This window comes from Pundamilia nyererei, unplaced genomic scaffold (genome assembly GCF_000239375.1).
Source record: "Pundamilia nyererei isolate P.nyererei 1_Seehausen unplaced genomic scaffold, PunNye1.0 scaffold00081, whole genome shotgun sequence".
In the NCBI taxonomy this organism is placed as follows: domain Eukaryota; kingdom Metazoa; phylum Chordata; class Actinopteri; order Cichliformes; family Cichlidae; genus Pundamilia; species Pundamilia nyererei.
Genome location: NW_005187482.1, coordinates 576,984 through 595,443, shown reverse-complemented (window position 1 = coordinate 595,443; position 18,460 = coordinate 576,984). Strand labels below are relative to the sequence as shown.

The following is an 18,460-nucleotide window of genomic DNA, read 5'->3' as shown; positions in this document are numbered from 1 at the left end:
GATGTCGGTATTATGCAACATCAATAAATCCGTAGAAAGTTGTTGACGTTCACATGGCAAAATTCACAGCCATCAGAGGAGGACAGCCCTGACTAATGTCTGTCCTTCATCCAGTCTGGCCGGATCCCTCGGCCATCCCACGGGTAGGGCCGGGGAATGAGCTTACATCACATGATGTTTTCATTGACTCAGTGTGAGTCACTCACTCCTTAATGTGTCTACTGTTTTCAAACAGAACGTAAAGTGAATCACAGCAATGCCCGTTAAGTAAGGAAAGGGTAAAAATAGCAGGAACAAAAATATGGAGCGAGTGTTTGCCTGCGCTCTGCCCGCTCTGACCGAGTGAGCCGCAGAGCAGCCTGAGGTTCACCTGCTCGCCCACTGAGGGAAATGCAACCCTGCCCAATTAGGTTACAATATGTGTTTATGCAGACACGACTTGGTTAGCGTACACATTTGTGGCCTTCTCTTAATTATGAACTCCACGCTCATTCTTTCATTTAATCTATTTATTTTTTTCCTTTCAATTTCTTTCGGCCGAGCGTTCATTCTTTCCTCCTTCCTCCCACCAGTTTCCTGCACGCCTTGCACGGACATGTCTCTTGCTATCATATGTTCAGAATCAACTGAGTCTGATGCAGAAATTTTCCTCCCTCAAGCTTGTTCTGTGTCTCCCTCCTACTCGATTTCATTAAAACCACATTTAATTCAAACTATCGCCAGTTCAAGCACAGATGTGCCATACAGGTGAACCGTATTACTCACAGCAGTCATGCACCAGTCCCACCAGTTGACTCCCATCCTGTTTTTCCAGTTTTTGTGCGTCTGGGACTCTGGCACACTTCGCTGCTTACAAAAACATGATTCTGGCTCTCCTAACGTGCAATTTAAATATTTCTCTGGAGATAGATAGTGTGTGTTTTGTTGTTGTTGTTGTTGTGCCCTGGTGTTACCAAGGAGGTGACAGGTCAGGACAGGAACTTGCAGAAAAGAGAGTGAGATAAGAAGAGGGAAAAGTACCACAAGCTTATCAAAGGATTATCAATTGTCAGAGAGAAAACACTGGGGTAGCATGACTGGAACAAAACAGAGAACATCTGACAGCTTTTTTCCTCTCCGCCTCATCTCAATCACCCATCTGATCCCCTTTTGCCCGTCTCCAAATTTAAGAGCAAATTTAGAGCTGTTAACTAGCAAACCTCCAAAATCTCCAAATCCCCCCCTTAACATGCAAACAACTAAAAATATGGAGACTAAAGACAAATCCCTCTCATTCACTTTTATTCCCCTCGTTTTTGTCGTGTGTAAAGAGATCGGAGCTGCAGCTCAGCGGTTCCACAGTTAACAGCCTAATATGACCACATCACTGAATGTGTCTGCAGACGAAGTGCCAAAAACATCCAACCACAGCAACATGTGCTTTCTCTGTCCCTGCACCATCTGACTCAGTTTCTCTCTTTCTGCTTTTTTGAACCCAAGCACCCCTCTTCTTCTTATCTCTATCGTTATGTCTGTCTTAATGTTTATCTGTCTGTCTGAGCCGCACTGGTTCCTGGCATAGGCTGACCTCCTGTTTGGATTTGTTTATCATTGGTGAAGGCGGATTCTACCTCAGCTATTCACAGAGAGCTCTGGCTGAGTCAAATGTGATGGTGGTGTTACATAACTCTCAGATAGGCACTATAGGGGTATTGTGCAACTGCAATGTTAACTTTAATGTAGGTGCCTTTGGAGAGCTGTCTGATGAAGTGCGACTTATGCACGCATGCTTCTGTAGATATGATCTGTTCTTAATAGATTGGCCAGCCCACTATATATCAATTTAAATCCTGCTCCTGCTTTAAATACACCTGAGGTGAACTTGAGCAGGTGTTAACTATATGATTATAGGATCATACACTATATAAAAGATGCAATGTGATGCCACAGTGAAGTCACCCATTAGCTAGTGGTCTCCATTAGCCCTTGGTGTCTTTTTGGAGCCAGACAAAAAGGCTGGTTAGAAGCGGCACTGCGAGCTGTACAGGTACATCAAATTAACAAAGATACCTACTGATTAGCTTGGTGTGTTCAAACAAACTGCTATAAAACACTTAAATACTAAATTTTCACCCACTGAAACTGAAGCAACAGCTTTTCGGATGGGCTGCTAGTGTAATTATCCTCACAGTAGGCCACATTCTTTACCAGATAATTGCATTAAAAATACTCCAAAAGGTGCCAATACCACAAACCCAGTGGAGAGGTCCAGTCAAGTGGCTGCCTGTGTGGCTGAAAAATAAAGTAATTGCAGAAGTGCCAAAAAAGGCTTCTGATTCCTAAAATGAGTCAAATCCAATTGACTCCCATGTGAAAATGTCCAACTTTAGAAAATTAATAAGCTTGTTTTCAGCCTACAAAAAAGGTTTACCTGTGTGGATAGTTTGCTCCTTCACAACAACTGATTCATCTATTTGGATTCTGGATTTAGGGTCGCGGCTATTTGGACTGACAAGACTCCCAGTGTTTAAAGATAGAGCTAATCAGTGGTGCTAAGCTGCACCTCAGCTAACAGCTGAACTGAATCTCTTTGTCACGACTGTTAGTATCATGGCTGACTGCATGATGCAGACCATCACAGATGATTGTGTGTTAGTTTTGATGAGCGAAAGTGCTTCATTCATTCATCTGTGCGACATGCAGCATGCTAACCTAGCTTGCTAGCATTAGCTAATGCACGAAGGGGGTGTCCAAATTCATAGGCTGCATCCTACTGAGGCCTCATTTGTAGGCCGATTACGTCACAGCAATGCGACAAAGGCTGTCCAAATTCCTAGACTCCTTTAAATGCAGTCAACAAATGCGTCCTCCTTTCCCCCAGATTCAAAGGCTGGGTCGGGTGTATCCTTCGTAGCCCACCATATCCCAGAATTCATAGCGTGGGCCAGCCAATTCCAGTTTCCAACAATGGCGGCGGCTACTTAGTTTTAATATTACTCTTATTACTCTTTCTGGGTCACAAAATAAACTTTTAAGATGTTTCAGGCGAGAATGTAGCTTTGTAAACGTCAAATATCTGCTCGATTTATCAAGACATCACATATTTGCAAAAGTGCTCTGACGTTTTTGGAGATGTCTGTTACCCACCAGCTCGATAGCTAGAACAGCGAACTCCTGGCACATTGTTTTCAGACCTCCCGCGGTCTTTTGCTACTCAGGTTAAACATGATATATAAGTCACTTCGATACCTTAACAATGTTATTGTTTGGCTTTTTTTCAGTGTTTTATTTGTTCAAGAGTTAATCGGTTTGGCTGAGATCACAGCTGAATAAATGTCAAACAGAAAACTGATTAAACAGAACTGTGAGATGATCAAATATTACGCCACTTTCCTGTTATATTTTAGATAGCAAGGAGCAGGCAGCTGAGTTTATTAAACTCCAGTGAGACAGCTAGTGACGCAAAACTGAATGCTAGACCGTCCAATTTCACAGCCGCTCACTTCCGGCCAACCCGGCTTTTGGAGGACCTGGCCCACATACACGGCGAAGGCCGGGTCCTCGGGAGGATGCAGCCTACAAATTTTGACACCCCCAAACATTCCAGCTTTCAAATATGGAATTTCTGTCTTCAAAACTCCAACATCGTGATGGGAAGAGCACCTTCAAAATCCAGAGTTCAAAACCAGTGGGTCACAGCACAGTTGTCCATCTTTTATATACAGGTCTGTTTCAGTGATTGCCTATAATGATGTAAAACTTGAGTTTTAACAATATTAAAACAGACAATATATAAAATAAATTAATGCACACTTGTTAGCAGGGTAAAACTGAATATAGAGACCAAGACATGTTTTCATGAACATGCTTTTTTCTGCAGTAAAGGTTAGCACTTTAACACTGGAGCCACCGTCAAGTGGGCATTTGAGAAACTGCAGTTTTGGCAAATCTGTGTTGGTGTCCTTTTTCAGCAAAATGCTTTGCACCGTTTTCATAACAATGAAAGGGAACATCCATAGCATTCTTAGACAGGGGCTGAAGACAAAAACACAGTTAATTATGTTTTCTTAAAACTCAGGGTCTTTAACTTCTACTAAATTTATGTGTGATACCTTACACTCTCGCGCTAACCCAGATCCCCACATGTTCTCCTTCTGATGGAAAACCCCTTCCACTATTATACAATAGCTTCCTTTCATAAAATTTCCCTTGAAACATCTCCAGTCTGCTCTCGATAACAGCCTACTCACTTTATTACTTTAACGATCCAAACCCCACCAAATGGCTCGCACTACAGCAAGCTGATTTAAGGGCATACACATTGATTCATATATGTGGGTTTTTATTTCTTTTTATTCAGACTTCTCCGCAGGGAAACACTGACTATTACTAAAGTTGTGCTTTACTTCAGTGTCACTTATTATCTGTTTACACAGTGGACTTCTTTTATGGTAGCGCAAAAGAAGAGTTACAGTTATTGCTGACCACAATCATAAACGCTTCTCCTTTAAACCATTTATTAAAAATGTGCTTGGCAACGGGAAGATTTAAAGTAAAGACCAGCACTGTCGTATGTGCTATTTCTGTGCTCTCAGAGACATATTTAGATCACAATCTGCAACCATTTCATGTTTTATCTGAACTTTTTTGTTATCTCTCATATCATGCAGGCATGCTGGCAAACAGTGGCAAATATTATCATGTACCTGCTATGAAGCAGCTTAGTTGTCATCGTGCCACCCTTTCCCTCACCCTCTTCTCTGTCTCTCTGTTTACCCCCGGCTTGTTTTTCTCCAGTTCTCCTGCCATCACCACCAGCTCTGTTTATTTCGGTAAAAGCGTAGGAGTTGGGGAGAGAGTGAGCTAATACCCCGGTCTTATTAACTGGTAGAAAAAACGGTGGGTGGGTGGGTGTGGGGTGATAGTAAGGGAAGGGAGGAGAAATTGCGAGGACTAAAAGGGAGGTGGATGGAGACAGAAAAATGAAGGGGTGGGGGGACAGAGATGAGTATAAAAAGCTTTGCCATGAGGAATTAGGAAATGTTCCTGAGGAGAAAGTATTGAGACAGTTTCCATCACTCCATAATTTTCCTTCAAGGTAAGTAAATTACAGCAAATGATCTCTTAAAACTCTTTGCAGGTGAAAAGTAGGAGAAGTTTTGGACACAATCAGGCAAACGTAGCTTTTATTTTGTGACTATTTTTATAGTACTTTACTTTTTTTTTTTTTCAATTATCTGCCAATGAAAATAGAAAAGTAGGCCTGTGGCCCTTCTCTTTTTGTTAAGGAGTTTTTAATGTACACCCTCATCTTGGTTCTTTGGCTTTTTCCAATGATGTGTGCACATTCTGTCTGCAGGGAAGGAAGCTGGGACTTCACTAGGACCCCTATTGAGACTCAGACAGGCATTAAACTCTGTAGACACTCTTGTCAGCACCACACACACACACACACACACACACTCACTTAGCTATCCTTGCCAGTCTTTGGGAGTCGCTTTTTGAACTTTAGGCCCCAGGCTTGCTGTTTCTGTGCCCACTGTGGGTCTGGCTTACACTGCAGACAAATATGCCTGAGGGGATCATGTGTCAGTGTGTGTGTGTGCTTCTGAATGTATAATGAAAGCTGCTATTGATGGTGAAAAAGAGCGCTGCCGAAACAAGCACTCCATCCAAATCCCACAAACAGAACATGGGGATGAAAGCTTTTCTGCAGACATCTGGCACTGCTGTTTATACAGGTGGCACTTACCCTACCTCAGGTCACTCACACTTACACGTTGAGTGTTTACATGTAGACACGTGCGGTGCGAGCGTACACCCCGAGCCACCCTCAACTTCATAATTCCAGTCTGTTCATTCGCTGGCTGTTAAGCAGCTCCTCTCGGCCACAGCTATTCTCTTACGGTTCTTCCTTGCAACCTGAGGTTTCATTGCGTGGTGCAGATTGGCCTCAACCTAAGGCCAGCACAGTGAAAAGACTTTTTGACTCATATCTGTGGTTTTGTGTTTGTTCCATTAAAAAAAAATCTGCAGCACTGTGCCAGCATGCACAGAGATTTTTTTAAATTGGTTTTTCATATATTGGTTGTTTATCTGCACAAAACCCACAGAAATGTTGTCACTTTTTACCCCAGCTTGAGGTTTTGGTCTGTTTACCCACCCTCAAAATGCAAAAAAGTGTTCTGCCTCCTTCCCTTTGCCTTATTTTGTCTAATTTTTTTCTATTTTTTTCCCTACTCCCTATCTAACTCTTACTTCAGCACTACCACGACTTACCAAAAATACTTGTCTGCTTTGTTTCCAGCAGGCAGGCAGATAAACAAACCCCAGGATGAGGAGCCTTCTTTGTCTTCTGGCACTCTGTGCTGCAGTCTCTCTCTGCGTCTGCTATGGTATAGATCCTCCCAGACGCCCTCACTTTGCTATCGCTCGGCAGCCATTATTTATTCATAACCTGCAATATAACAAAATGTAATAAGACATTCATCATTTATGATTAACCCGATTCCATGTTTTTCCCGTAGAGTCTCATGAAAGCACAGAATCCACTGAAGGTGACTGAAATGTTGTTTCTCGGTTCTGGAAAAACATGCATGCCATTATAACAAATGTGATGTATTTAATCCTCATTTAGTCTTTACTAACATGCCCTCAGCCCTTGTTTCACCTGATCTGCTGCATGACCGGCATGCCAGATGCTGATTGAAATCAAATTTTCCCACTAGTAAAGTTTTGTGGTTTCAGATTTGTTTGTGCCTCCAAACCGAGCCAACTCATTCATCCCACCACAGAGAGGCAACATATACATCCCATCCAGAGGGAATGGCTTCGGCAGTTACAACTTCAGGAGGTAAAACCTAAAACCATGGGCAGGCATGTAATGCAGAGCACTTTATCTCCTGCATGTTTAAAACCACAAACCCACAGAAAATGCATGCTTGCCATACGTATACGGCACTGTGCCTCATTAAGACAAAGCCTAATTGGACCATTAAACATCTACATGTGCTTCAAGAATCCACAGACACAAACACAGAGCCTGGAGTGCAGGATAAAAGAGAATTATTAAATTCATTTCTGTTTAGAGTTCCTCTACTTTTCTTCATTTTGAAAACCTTCTTGTTTTAATTCCCAGGACATTCAAGTCTCCAGCAGAAAGACGCGCAGAGATCTGCGAGGACTACTCCCCCTGCCGCTTCTATGCCTATCACCACGGTGCCCAGCAGGCCTACAACAGATACTTTGGCGCTAGAAGTCAACCACGGCGGCCTGCTGTGACTCGCCGATACTAAGCTGGACCTCACATGCAAAAGTCTCATTATCATCTGGTCCTTTAGTCCACATATCATCAGTTTTTAGATAATTTATGTAATTGTTTTTGTGGGCTCTTTTGGCAAGAAAACTGTTTTTTATATATAAACACCAGAACTTCCAGTCAATGTGGCTCAAATCACACAGCAGCCCATCATTATATTCATGTAGAAATTTACAGCCTGTTTCTTGTGTAATCTCAGGATGACTTTTATCAAGTATCACTGCATGATCCCAGCATTTATGAGCTTTACGGGATATGCTCGAGTGAAGCGTTTGGCTCACTTTCCGCTAACCATTTCTTACAATCTCCACTTACTTATGCTGTCAATAAACAAATATAATGACTTTTAATGGGTTTGGTCTTAATCCTGTTTTTGCAATTTGCTTGCCACATGAGTTTGTGACAACTTTGGGGATTCTCAGTGTTTTTCAATATATACCAGATGTTATATGTAATATAACAATATTTGGGAGTGCTTAAGAACCATTAGGAAAGTTAAATACGGCCTTGTGCATAAATATGAGACACATTACAAGAATCAGAATACTTTATTAATCCCCAAGGAAATTATATAAATGTAAGAAGCCCACTTTAACACAAACAGTCTATAAATACGGGAAACCACTTGGTTATTCTAGTGTTTATCACATGGTTTAGAATTCAAATGTAAATCTGGTGAGTTCTTCTATAAAACAAAGTACAGTATTGTAGTGCAGCAGAAGTACATAGTGCAGTAAAATGGGAAGAAATCAAGTATCTAAAAAGCTCTCTTGAATGTGTTGTTACACAACTGACGTGTTGAGGAGTTACATTATGATTTCAGTATGCACTGTCGGTGTCTGGTCTCTTGCAGTCTTGAGAAGAATGTACTGCACATGTGCAGACAGACACAAGGACAGCTCAGCACATGGCAGATGTCAAAATGCTGTAGAAGTAAAATGACAGTTATACTGGATGTTTGTCTGTCTGTGCTGCCACATGGCCACGAAAGTGTATAATTATAATTGTCCTGAGGGTAAATCCTTGTAGTCTGTCACTGAAACGAGACAAAAGGCACCAGCATTGACCCAGACTGTGAAATTACAACCCATATGCTCTACTACTGTCCGGACCGGTCCTGCTTCGAAATCTCTAGTTAGAAATAGCAACAAAGGGCATCCATGTCACAAAGTGAACTTAAAAGGCTCAGCTTTGAAAATAAAAATGATATGTTTGTGTTACTGGGACGGTATTCAGTAGAGCATTGACATTATGATTTCTAGTACACCATTAAACTACCATGTGATCGCTAACCTTGGAGGTAATCCAGGGTACCACGACTAGATCTCTTAAAACAGCTGTTACAGCTGGAGGCACGATATGGTCCTTACAAAAATGTGCAAGTGGACACAGACAGCCTACAGAGGATCAAAGGCAAGAAACAACAGATCAATGTCGTCCTTTCTAAACTTGTGACTGGAAAAATGCGAGTTGACCTGAGGAGGACAGAAAGACCTCTGTGACCTTCCTCTGATTAAACTTGATTCTACGGTCCTGAAGCACAAAAGAATCTTAATAACTGAACTTGAAATGACCTGGGAGGGCGGGTTAGTTATCTCTCACCACCTGAAGAAAGCCAAATACCAAGATTTGATCAACAAGGCTCTAGTTCACGAATGGAAAACAGCTGCCATTGTTTCCAAGGATGTGAAAAACAACCACATTGCTGAGAAGTTACTGAAGTGCAAGCTGCGTTTAATTTTTCAGTTAAATTCAGTCAACTACTATCATTTCTGCAGCAGTTGTGGTGAGACTGAGGAGGACATTGAGTGGATGGATGCAAGTCAGATTTAGGACGTATCTGTCATGCTTCTTTGAAACTAAAAACGTGTTATTCATCAGCTTGTGCAGCTAGTTGTACTATTTGAGTCGTGACTGTACTCAAAAGCTGCAAAACAAATGGGAATTGCAATGTTAAAGATATCGTGCGCTCACAGTCAGCTGTCCTAGTGTGTGGTGAACTCAGTGATCGACTTCTGCACCTATACAAAAGTCTCTCCTCTTTCTCTCTACCTCCTAAGACATGTGGTCTACTTTTGTAACTGTGGTCTCTGTGAGTGTACTTTGTGTGCATGTTTGTAATTATGCATTGCAAGTGTTAGTGGAAACACATTTTCTTTTTCAGTTTTATGTAATAGCAAAGTGACTTGACTCAAATGTCCCCTGTCAAAGCCGTTTTCCTATCCACATCACCTGGTCTGGTGCCAATGCAAGTTTTCCAGGTACAACTTCCCTGAAGGTTCTAGGTAGTGAACTGTTTGGCAAGGTACACCAACAGCTGAACACAGTCAGCAGTTAACAAGCCAGCACAGCTGAGACCAGTTAAAGAAGGCTATGTTTGCCTATGTTAAAGCTGGAGGCTAATTTGATGTAGGATTTTTGGTTCTGCACTCGTGTTGCAGAGCACATAATTTTGGTGAGCAAACAATGCCAAGTGCTTGCATGCAATAATCTGACAAAACTAACAGTGCATAACATCTGTGTAAGTTCTCAGTGATTCCAGTCATGGTACCCAGCATGTTCAAATCCCAGCAGTTCCTCAGACGCTAAGCTCATTGTGGTTTCACCCTTGACCCCTGGTGAGGACCCATACCTTGTTTTTGGTTTGGTTGCCTTCTTTTTTTCACACCTTAGAACAAAACACAGCCAAGTTGTGATGATGCTATGTGTAGGATGAATATTTATTGAAAGTTTAGTTAAACTGGAGTGGTATATCACCACAAAGAGGAAGACATGCAGAACATTAAAAAAAAAAAGCAGTGTGAGAAACATAGACGATGCCTACAGCAGACAGATTGATTTTAACACTTTTTCACTTGACTTTCACCTCTTACAGGTTATGCCACATATTTTTCACACTGCCTCCTAGTGACTGTACAGAGCTACAGCATGTAGATCTGCTCTGCAAAGCTATGATAGCACCAACCCACAACTATAACCCTGGTATATGAGGATCCCCCAACAGTGTGAATGTTCTGCCCACCCTGCTAATATCGTATGACATCAAGAGAGGAGCTGCCGAACCACAGGTAATCCTGCAGTGTCTGCTTGAAACAAAAGATGTTTGATGTGTACCCCACAAAAGGATTACATTTTAGGAGTGGCATGAGAGTATTAGGCACTTTGCTTGTGGGAAGTTGTGTTTTAATTAAAAATCAAACGACATGTTCCACTCGACATCATGCAGCTTTCCTCTGCTTAACTGTCGAAAAATATCTGTGCACATTTAAATGGCCCGTCTACAAAGCTTCAAACATACATGGTTGTTTCTAAATGTTGCTTTCTCTATGTAGGAAATCACTGTGGTTTGCAATAAAAAGAAAGCCCTCAGATTAAAATAATGCAGCATAATGTGGGACAGTGGTTTTTCCTTTTTAGTGAGTAAGCCATGGTTTTTCTCTGCCTCATGCACTTACTGAACTAAATGTACAAGTGTGTGGGTGCTTTAAAAGTCTGACCTGTCCGAGCTGCTTTCCTGAAAGAGTTCATTAAATTTTATATTACTACGATCATTACTATGATGAGATATCGGTGACAGTGATTTGATTTGATTTCATTCTTTCTGTTTTTTGTCTGCTTTTTGTTTGTTTTTTATTTTAACAGAGATGACTGCAAATTTTGCAAAGATGAGGAAAAGGAAACTGTGATTCTTAACACAAATCTGGTAAGTAGGTCAAATGAAGCTGTAAAATAATGTTGACTGAAAGATCCTTCCAGTGGCATATATTTGTGGCTCCTCACCTATGCTTTAAAACATTGCCCACCTTTTGGACCCCTTATTCTGCAACGCTGTGAGTGTGGATGCCTTTTTCTTTCTTTCTTTTTTTACATATACATATATATACTTCATTTTTGCAGAGGTGTGTATTTCTGCATCTGTGTGGGTGTGTGATACATGATTCCCTAACCAATCACATATCCATGTCACACAAGGGCTACATCTATAAACCGAGTGTGTTTTTACATATATATGTCTAAGAGAAGGAAAGACGGAGAGAGTGAGTGATACAGCTCGGGCCATTTTCCCTTAAACTGAAGGCTGAAAAAGAAAGAAAAGATGAAGACCGTGGCTATCCTGGCTCTCTGCTTCTTGGTAGTTATCTGTGTCGCTTCAGGTAAGAGCTGTAGCAATATTTGCAATGTAATTTTTTAACCTTAAACCTTTAAACGAAATTAGTTTTTTAAAGTTAGTCTGTTCTTATTTTTCCCCTTCTGTTTGATAGATGCTGCCACCGACCCTCAGCCTGCTGGTGACAACCCTGCTAAGGAGGGTATGATTAATATTAGTTTATTCGTCCAGAGTTTAATGGAGAAGGGGTTCGAACTTTCAGGCACTGCATGAGTGAAATGATATACCAAGAATGATGAATGATGAATGACTTTTTGCAAAAAATATTCTATACTCTTGTTTTTTGTTGTTTGTTGTTTTTTCTCTATGACTTTTTTTGTTTTTATGCTATACTGATCTTTTAAAAAAAAATAATTTCATAAACAACAGCAGGTTGACAGATGTCTTATGACTGTGATGTGCAGGTTTGTTTGTGGAGAGGGAGCAGGCCTCCACAGTGGTGAGGCAGAAGAGAGCTGCTGGACAGTTATCCTTGGTACAGCTGGAGAGGTATCTCGCACCTTATCTACAAACCTTATTGCTGCATGTTTTTAGACATGTTCTTATCTTTAATAGGGTTGGGTTGGATATGGAAAGTTTTCATGAAGGTATGAAACATCATAAGTAACGGTGTGTGTGTCCTCTCTCCTCCATTCAGCCTGAGAGAAGTGTGTGAGGCCAACGTGGCTTGTGAGCACATGATGGACATAAACGGCATCATCGCCGCCTACACTGCCTACTATGGACCAATCCCCTATTAGAGGCTACAGCTGACTGCGCACCAGAGCTGCCTTTTTTCTTGCATTGCCACCTCTGAGCTCGGCTTTTTCTTTGTCTAAAAGTGTGGCAGACGGATCAGACTGGAAGAAACCAAACACCAGCAGGTGGATTTACTTTCTTTCCTAACTGCACCTTCAAGCATATCTCTGTAATTCTGTCATTTTTCTCCGCCTGTAGAGTTGAAACGGAATAAAAATGAATATCATTCTGCTGTGTGTGCTGTTTTCTAAAGCCTTATTTGTTGTATTGGATTAGGAATCATTCACGTAACTCATGAAGCAGATTTGACAAGTTTTAGCCACTAGATGTCCCTATTAGGCTATATTATATGTAAGGCTAATGAACCTTTATCATCTCTATAATATAACATTGCAGTTCTTTTAAGGTATTCAGTTTGCTTTTTTTTTTTTAAAGAATACTTTTAGTGAATACAGTTTGCAGTAACTTTAAAAATCACATTTCTCAGACTAAAGTGATCCAGTCCTACTCCTTTATCAAAAGGGTATTCCTACATATCAGTGACCACGGTAAACAGGGCCTGAGAGTGCACAGAAATGTGGTTCATGATTTATTTAAACATTTTCACACAAAAGAAAATCACTGAAACTCTGAAGCTTTTGTGCCGTGTGATTCCCCGTCTGTTTGTTTCCTTTGATAGATCTGTGCATTCCCGACATCATTCCGGCAGCACCGGGGTGTCCAGTCGGACGGGTCTATTGTGCATCATGATGTAATTTCTTCCTTTGTATTCCGGTAGTTCGCTTGTTTTCTTCTTGGTGTTTATGTTTGGCTGTGCAGAAAGCAAGCGATGACAGAGATAGTACAGTTAACATAGCTGAGACGAGGTGCACAGAATGAGTTGTCTATATGCCACAAATCATAAATAAAACTGAGACAAGCAGAAAAACAAATCATAAACAGTGTGTGAATGTGTACGCACGTGAATATGTTTGTGAATGTTCGACTCTGTGGTACCTTCGTTCTGCCTCTGTTTCTTACTTTTTGATCAGTTTCTCTATTAATACAAAGAAAAATCCATCAGGTTGATGCGAGATGAGATGAACCTAAACAGATGTATGGTTAGTGATGCCGTACCGTAGTTTTAAAAGTTTTAAAAACCACCACCATGCTGCTTCTTTCTGTTTTGCATTGTTACATTTAGAGGTGTTTAATTACAGCTGACTTATTATTTAACCTGCACAGAGGAGCATTTAGGTATTTTGTTTTTCGAATCAGGTGACTGACTAAACAAGTTTCCCAACATGTTTGTCTTTGAAACTTAGATCGTAGATTACATTATTGTGTTGTTAAAGTGTTGTTACAGTGTTGTGTCGTTAAAGAAAAAAAAGTTTTTGCAGTTTGCTGGTCTGGAGCTCTGGAGTGGAGATCCCAGCAAATTCCCACCAAGGTCAGAAAGTGCAAAAATGGAACAAACCCATGATCTACATTTCAGTCTCTACAGGCCTCATATAGCACATTAAATGTTTACAGTTGTGACAGTAGAAGAGGAAAAAGGACTGAACAAATATGACTTGTCTGCATTTTGATTTCGTTTTTAATATGTCATATGTCACTGTTACAGTTCTTTTTTTTAAACAATGTGATATGTAAAACTTTAGACTCGAAAGAGGACATACTTTCTTCTTTCACATGACAGCATAGATATATTTACCACATTTTCATGGGAGCAGTAAAGAAAAAAAAGAAAAAACAAACGTTTCCAGTCATATAGCTACTTCACCGTTTACTGTTGTAAAATGTTTTATTCATTCGATAATAAATAGGTCATCTTTTACTTCCTGTCAGTCCAGAGCAACTTACTGGCAATGTTACTGGCATTTGTTTTCCCTCATTAAGATATGCACATGCCAACAGGACTTTGCAGCAGTGTGTTTATTTTTAAATGAACCAGCTGAGCTACTCAACAAGTCTCACGCATGTTTGACTTTGAAACTGTCGGCGTTTCCTGCTTCCTACAGAGCATTGCATCATTATTTCCTTTAACCTGTTTTTGCTTTTATCTACATTCATTTTGTGCCTTATACTAAAACACTTTTTTTGACCTTTTTTTTCTGAGGTCCATGAGAAGATCAAACAAAATATCTTCAGTATGAGAACATGTCTCTCTGCACATATAAAATACATTTTTAACACATTTTGGTTGTGATTTTTAAATTAAATGTACAGCAGCATAAGATTTGACAATTCTTCTAGTGTGACAGCACAAATAATAAATTCTGCCTCCCTGATACTCAGAAATAAATATCTTAACAACTCTGTAAGCTTCCAAGCAAATATTCGTTATGACTTTGTTGATCCCCTTACTTTGCCTTAAATATCCCTTACACTGTTGTGATTGTTATGAGTCGGCTCTATATTACTGTGGCCCCTAGAGACAAAGCATGTACAAACTCCAAAACACTTACATAACATTTTTGTCATTCTGAAAACCCAACTTACTGGCAAGCTTTTAAAGCCTGAGCTGAGACTCTTGAGCAGCACAACTTGTTCATACCAAAGACATGATGGATGAGTTGCACTTTGAATGAGAGAACCGTAAACTTATCCAGGCCGTGGCGAATTCATTCCAAACCACAACAGTGCCCTGGTTTAAACCAGGCTGGATCTCATTGGAGAAGGAACTATTCTGATCAAGCGCATCAGAAAGAAAATATTCTCACTCTTCAGTGGTAATTTGGTGTACGTCAGCATTGTTGTTAATGGTAACCTGAGATAAGATGCATAGGATGAGATGGGCCGCACTGTTGTCTCACAGCAAGAAGGTCCCGAGTTCGATTCCACCATCAGGCTGGGGTCTTTCTGTGTGGTGGTTGTATGTTCTCCCCGTGTTTGCTTGGGTTCTCTCCGGGTACTCTGGCTTCCTCACATTTAAACGATTAAATGTTCACTTTTGGGGCCTCTCCAGCCTGATACAGAACCCCCTAGCAGGGGGATACATAGCTGAACTGCTTATAGAGTCCAGAATCTGAGCAAATTAAAAGTGAAATCCGAAGCACATGTGCTTTATCCGCATAATAATTAATAGACTGACATGTTGCATTTAATTGTTAGAAACAAAAAGAACAAGGCTAGCTCATTTCCACGTGCGCTGTTTTTGTGCTGAGCTAACTAGTGGCTACAAATTAACGCAATATATTTAATAGTTAACGGTTGCTTACTGGGGGCAGGGGCCTGGGAGGAGTTGACAGTATGGTCGGGGTCTGGGACCCTGGGCCATCCCTGCGGCTGCTGGGCCGGGGGCAGTCTGCTTGCCTCCACCCCAGGGAAAAGGGTAACATCTCCTGGGTCAGGGGGCTGATTGCCCCCCTGAGGGCGGTGATACCTGGACCTGGGAGTATAGAGTACGTTTGGAGAGTGTGAATGGGTGTTCATTCCTGTTTCTCTCCACGTTGGGCGAGTGCTGAGTATTTGTATTTGTTTGCATGAGGGTGGGAATGTAAGCTTGTGTCTGGTGTGTGTCCGGTTGACTCTCCACCTCCTCCTCTCTGGGAACATCTCAGGCCCCCCCCAGGTGTGGAGGCTTGTCTCCACCCACAACACTCCCTGCCGGTGGCTGATGCCTTTAGCCGTCGGTGCCTTGGTGGTTGATGTCCGGGACTGGGCGCTCAGGTATGTACCCGGCTCACTCCCAGCAGCTGCTTGGCAGGGCCAGGTCAGGCCCCTTCCGGGGGGTGGGGTTCCCTCGGACCTCTGGAACCTGTGCTCAATCTGCTCTGGCGCAACTGGCTGCGGGCTCGTCACCGCAGCCCCCTGTGGCTTCTGCACCGTAGCTCCTAGGTGACCCCACATCTGGAGCTCTCCTCAGCTCTTTCCGGCGCGGTTGCCTCTCCGGTGGTCCTCTTTGGGCTTTCACACTCTGGTGGGCCTCTGGATGTCTGGGCCTGGGTCCATGCCTGCTTCATGCTTTGGGGGGCAGGGCTCTGTCTCCCCACACCCTCTAACAGATCGTTACATGGATAAACCTTTTGAACTCAAGCTTGCTCACAGACACAAACTATATCTTCCTTGGCTGCTACCTTAAAGCATATCGTTCACTGTCAGTCTTGCGTGCTGCTCGACAATTTAATATTTAGTATTTAGTGTTACTTACACATATCTAGGTTGTTGTCTTTGATCTCTGTATTGTGTTGTTCTCTTGTTGTTTGTTTTCTTTTTTCTCCTTGTAACAGGTGATCCAATGGATTTTCTCAGTGTCTTGTCTTACTGTCCTCCTTCACCTCTATTTTTAATTTTCCCTTTCTTTCTTTCTGTCTTTCTTTCTGTCTAATTGTCTGTCCAATTTGTAATAAAATTAAATTAAATAGATCCAATCAAGTGGACCAATATGGCATTACCATATCTTCTCCACTTGAAAAAATTAATCCGTTGGGCATCCTTCGTGGCCTTCAGACAACAATTCTGATTGGTAAATGGCCTTTATTTGTATAGTGCTTTTCTAGTCCCTAAGGACCCCAAAGCGCTTTACACAACCAGTCATCCACCCATTCACACACTGGTGATGGCAAGCTACATTGTAGCCACAGCCACCCTGGGGCGCACTGACAGAGGCGAGGCTGCCGGACACTGGCGCCACCGGGCCCTCTGACCACCACCAGTAAGCAACAGGTGAAGTGTCTTGCCCAAGGACACAACGACCGAGACTGTCCAAGCCGGGGCTCGAACCGGCAACCTTCCGATTACAAGGCGAACTCCTGAACTCCCAACTCTTGAGCCACGATCGCCCCATTGTTAAAGTACAGGCAAAAAAAAAAAAAGAGTTAATAATTGTTCATTATTTATCCGGTTGTTCAGTGATGACACGACGAATCCTACTTCCGGGCCTAAAGTAGTCTGCGTTTAATATGGCTTTTGTGTTGTTAACATGTTTAATGTTTTGTATTTTCTTCTATTTGATCTCAAAAAGCTCCTAAAACAGTCAGTGATCACTGTTGACCTCCCTCGGCTTTTATTACCTCTAATCATTTATTTAAGCTCAGTTTTTAAAACCTTAGGATGTAAGTACAGCTCAGCCCATGCAGCAGTATATGAATGACTAACCTCGTATTGTGGATGGATTATCTCAGTTGTTCTCCTGGCTGAAGTTTGGTCCTTTTACAGCATCCTGCCATGCGATTACATTTGTTCCTGACCACCGAGAACACTCACGTTAACTTTTATCGAGTGGGAAAAAAAAGTTAGCTTGTTTATATTATGCTAACATAGCTGTGTCGCTAGCGGTCACGTAGCACATCATTATATACCAGCTAGCCAAACTTCAGTAACCCTACAAACGTCACTGCTGTTTAGTTTTCTGTATTCATTTATGTTGGAAGTGATAACAGAGCTGTACGTTTTAATTTGTTTCCAAACCGCCGCAGTCAGGACATACTATATTGTATTTAGATAGAAGCTAGCAAGCTAACTCCCTGCTAACTTCTAACTCCGTTAAATATCATAAATTCCGTTTTCGTGGATGCCTGGATGTTAAACTCAATTATTACACCTGGTAGAGCAGAACGCTGATCATTTTATTAAAGATGAAAGACTTTAGACAGTTTTTCAACTCTCAGTAATGCCATAGTGATCGTTTGATATATGGACCTGCAGCAGAGTTTAGGTCCAGACACGGCTAGTGACGTCAGACTGAACAATCGGATTGTTGTGCATTGTTTTTATTTATTCATTAATAAATAGGTTATCTTCTACTTTCAGTCCACAACTGACAATTTTACTGGCAACTGTTTACCCCTTTGCGATAACAGAAACATCCAGGAATTATGCCTTGTGCACACCCCATAGAAGCCTTTAGGCATGAAATAAATACCTCCTGTCTGCCTAATTTGCATAGTTAGTTTCTATATTTAGAACTGAATTAAAGAGGCCAAGGGCTTGGCAGCATAAAGCAGTGCACTGTGTTTGTTTTACATGTGGCTGGCTGAGTTTCATAACCTGTTTTACTATGAATTTTAACTCTTTGATTGCTTTGTTATTCCATTTTAATCTGTTGTTTCATCAAGAAGCATTTTACAGGTTACCCTGACATAAAACGTCACATTGCATGAGTTAGAGCTTAAAAAAAAACAAAACACAAAATAAAAAGTTTAAAATGCTTCTTTTTTCTAAGGTCCGTGAGAATATGGAAAAGCAAAAATCTTCCATCCATCCATCCATCTTCATCCGCTTTATCCGAGGCCGGGTCGCGGGGGCAGCAGCCTAAGCAAAGAGGCCCAGACCTC

General features: G+C 41.6%; 2 protein-coding genes across 3 annotated transcripts; both read left to right on the top strand.

The window, feature by feature from the left end:
* The first annotated feature begins 4,966 nt into the window (after positions 1-4,966).
* Positions 4,967-7,647, top strand: mgp (matrix Gla protein). Of its 2 annotated transcripts, none has more exons than XM_005737984.2 (5): positions 4,967-5,077; positions 6,290-6,374; positions 6,507-6,536; positions 6,727-6,832; positions 7,118-7,647. In XM_005737984.2, the coding sequence occupies exons 2-5, from the start codon at positions 6,314-6,316 to the stop codon at positions 7,272-7,274; spliced, it is 354 nt and encodes a 117-aa protein (XP_005738041.1). In that variant the 5' UTR covers positions 4,967-5,077; positions 6,290-6,313; the 3' UTR covers positions 7,275-7,647. The 2 variants fall into 2 exon arrangements, with proteins under 2 accessions (XP_005738041.1, XP_005738040.1); XM_005737983.2 differs by having other exon boundaries at positions 4,970-5,077; positions 6,287-6,374.
* A 3,316-nt stretch (positions 7,648-10,963) lies between these two features.
* Positions 10,964-12,390, top strand: bglap (bone gamma-carboxyglutamate (gla) protein). The gene is made up of 5 exons (XM_005737982.1): positions 10,964-11,000; positions 11,316-11,451; positions 11,560-11,607; positions 11,870-11,954; positions 12,103-12,390. Exons 2-5 carry the CDS (start codon positions 11,394-11,396, stop codon positions 12,203-12,205), a joined length of 294 nt encoding a protein of 97 aa, XP_005738039.1. The 5' UTR covers positions 10,964-11,000; positions 11,316-11,393; the 3' UTR covers positions 12,206-12,390.
* The last annotated feature ends 6,070 nt before the right edge of the window (positions 12,391-18,460 follow it).